Source organism: Helobdella robusta, assembly GCF_000326865.2.
Source record: "Helobdella robusta unplaced genomic scaffold HELROscaffold_1, whole genome shotgun sequence".
Taxonomy (NCBI): domain Eukaryota; kingdom Metazoa; phylum Annelida; class Clitellata; order Rhynchobdellida; family Glossiphoniidae; genus Helobdella; species Helobdella robusta.
This window is the reverse complement of record NW_008703570.1, coordinates 6,839,968-6,842,770: the sequence shown is the minus strand read 5'-3', so window position 1 is coordinate 6,842,770 and position 2,803 is coordinate 6,839,968. Positions and strand designations below refer to the sequence as shown.

The 2,803-nt window shown below is 30.2% G+C and overlaps 1 protein-coding gene across 1 annotated transcript in view; it reads left to right on the top strand.

The window, feature by feature from the left end:
* Positions 1-802, top strand: part of HELRODRAFT_159111 (hypothetical protein) — a gene marked incomplete at both ends in the record, with an annotated part of 5,790 nt that extends 4,988 nt beyond the window's left edge. Inside the window, one exon of the mRNA XM_009011024.1 lies at positions 777-802. Within this exon, the coding sequence (XP_009009272.1) occupies positions 777-802 (26 nt within the window). The remainder of the gene's footprint in view (positions 1-776) is intronic.
* Positions 803-2,803: the final 2,001 nt, after the last annotated feature.

Below are 2,803 nucleotides of genomic sequence, written 5' to 3'. Positions count from 1 at the left end.
TTACATACATACATACATACATACATACATACATACATACATACATACATACATACATACATACATACATACATACATACATACATACATACATACATACATACATACATACATACATACATACATACATACATACATACATACATACATACATACATACATACATACATACATACATACATACATACATACATACATACATACATACATACATACATACATACATACATACATACATACATACATACATACATACATACATACATACATACATACATACATACATACATACATACATACATACATACATGCATATATACATACATACATACATACATACATACATACATACATACATACATACATACATACATACATACATACATACATACATACATACATACATACATACATACGTACATACATACATACACATACAAACATACATGCACATGCAAACACAACACATATACATGTATATATATATATATATATTACTAGCATTCTCAAATAACAGAGATATTAAATTAGATAGAAGTTACCCTTTGATGTGTAGTGATGCATGTGATGGGATGATATGGTATCGACAGGCAGACAACAAAACAAATCTCACGTGCGTCTATTTAGCATTACAAGAGTTGGCTAAGTCGATAATTTGTGTTTACCTCATTCCAATATATAATAATTAATTAATTAATTAATTAATTAGTAAAATATATTAATTTAATTCTTTCTTATTTAAATTTTTATAACTTACATTGTCCTACTTTTTTTAGCATTTTCTCAAGTAACAGATGACTGAGTATGTAGAGAAAATAAATGTTTTTCATGATTGAAAGAAATTGTTTCAATTTCACATGTACGTCTGGATGGACGCATAGAAATTCAACACTGTAAAAATTAATCAACGACAGTTTTGATGTACCATTCATTGGACATTTCATAATTTTCCTCAATTAGGAAGAAGGAGTGGTTGTGTTGTTTTTCGGATGTAAATGATTATTTATTTGATGAAGTGATGTGAATGGAATGTGATGTATTAGAAACGCATTGTAGAGTGATAATAATGATGGACAAAATGATGATGATGGTGAGAATGATAATGATGATGGTTATGATGATGATTATGATGATGATGATTATTATGATTATTATTATTATGATTATTATTATTATTTTGATAATGATGAAAGTGAGAATGTACATTGTTATTAGTACCAATGAGAAAGATGACAATCACGATGATGAAGATGATTGAGATAATGAAGGAGATGACGATGAGGACGAAGATGAAAAAGATGATGAATGTGATAAAGACGATGATGCAGAAGATGATGATGGTGGTAGCAGCGGCTGGAAACGAAAAACTTTTTAATAAATAATTGTAATATTCTCGGAATAAAATTAATAACGGAACGGAAGAAACGAAACTTACGTACAGAAAAAAAATTGCGTGCAACTATGCATCCAAAAATTTACATGTACTTACATACGTTCACACAAACCTACATACAGACACACAAGCATACAAACAAGCAAGAGAATGAACATGCATACAAACAAACAAGAGGACAAACATGCATACATACAAACGAACAAACATACATACAAACCTATATACAGACATGAACCCAAAGATATATGCGCGAAAACCTACATAATGACAGTAAACCAGATTGGATACCTTGTTTTGTTTGTTCATTTATCCATCGGTCGATTAATTAATTTAAGCATTGTTTTGAATGTTTACTGATTAATTTGATGGATTGATTCAATTGTTAGTTGGTTTACTCATTTGTTACTTCTTTCAATCAATCATTCATCCACTCACTCACTCATGCAAACGATATAGCAATGGTGAATCCATTTATATAGCAGCACCATCGAACGTGTCAAATAACACGGGACTATGCCAGTGTGAGAGTTCATTGTTATTCTGAAGTGGTGTCGCATATCATTACAACACATGCTCGTCAAACACACACGCGCACACACATCCAAACACACAGACACAAACAAACACACACACCCATACATGCATACACACATCATAATACATGGAAATACACACACATACTAGCACACATACATGCAAACGCAATTAAATAAATGCAAATACCCGTAAACATAGTCATAGAAATATGCATCAACATCTACAAATAAACACTCACCACGAACCCACAGTAATGAAAAAAATTATGTTTGACTGAATTAAAAAAGAAATAACTCCACACAAAATAAACAAATATAAGCCGGCAAACATGTTTTTGTATGTGCTGCAAACATAAGGCCAACATAACATACCACAAACATTTGCATAAAAATGACGTCAATTTTTCTTACGATGCTTCTACTCATGGATATTTATATTATAAATATCACGCGGTTCATTCACTGCAAGTTTTTTTAGTTTTTGTTTTCGACTCTAAAATAAATTTTTCTCTTGTTTGTTTATAACGCAAAAATCCCGATTAAAATCTCCCAGGTATTTTATAACAAAATTTTTGAATGTACAATTTTTTTTAATTAATTTTATTAAATAAACTTTTTTATCGTTAACCAATTTTCTCACAATTATAGACAGAAATAATTTTCGAAATGAAATCTTCGTAACCTCGACCTAGCATCACCCCGCAAACTACAAAGGTAACGATATGCTAAAAGAAAATATGTAAACAGCCTTACCTAAACATTTGCTAATATATTCTGCTGAAGCTATAAATAGAAAGGGAGAAAACAACGCTTAAGTAGATTTAATGTGAGAAGACTTTTGATAGATAAATGGATGCATGGATGGACATAT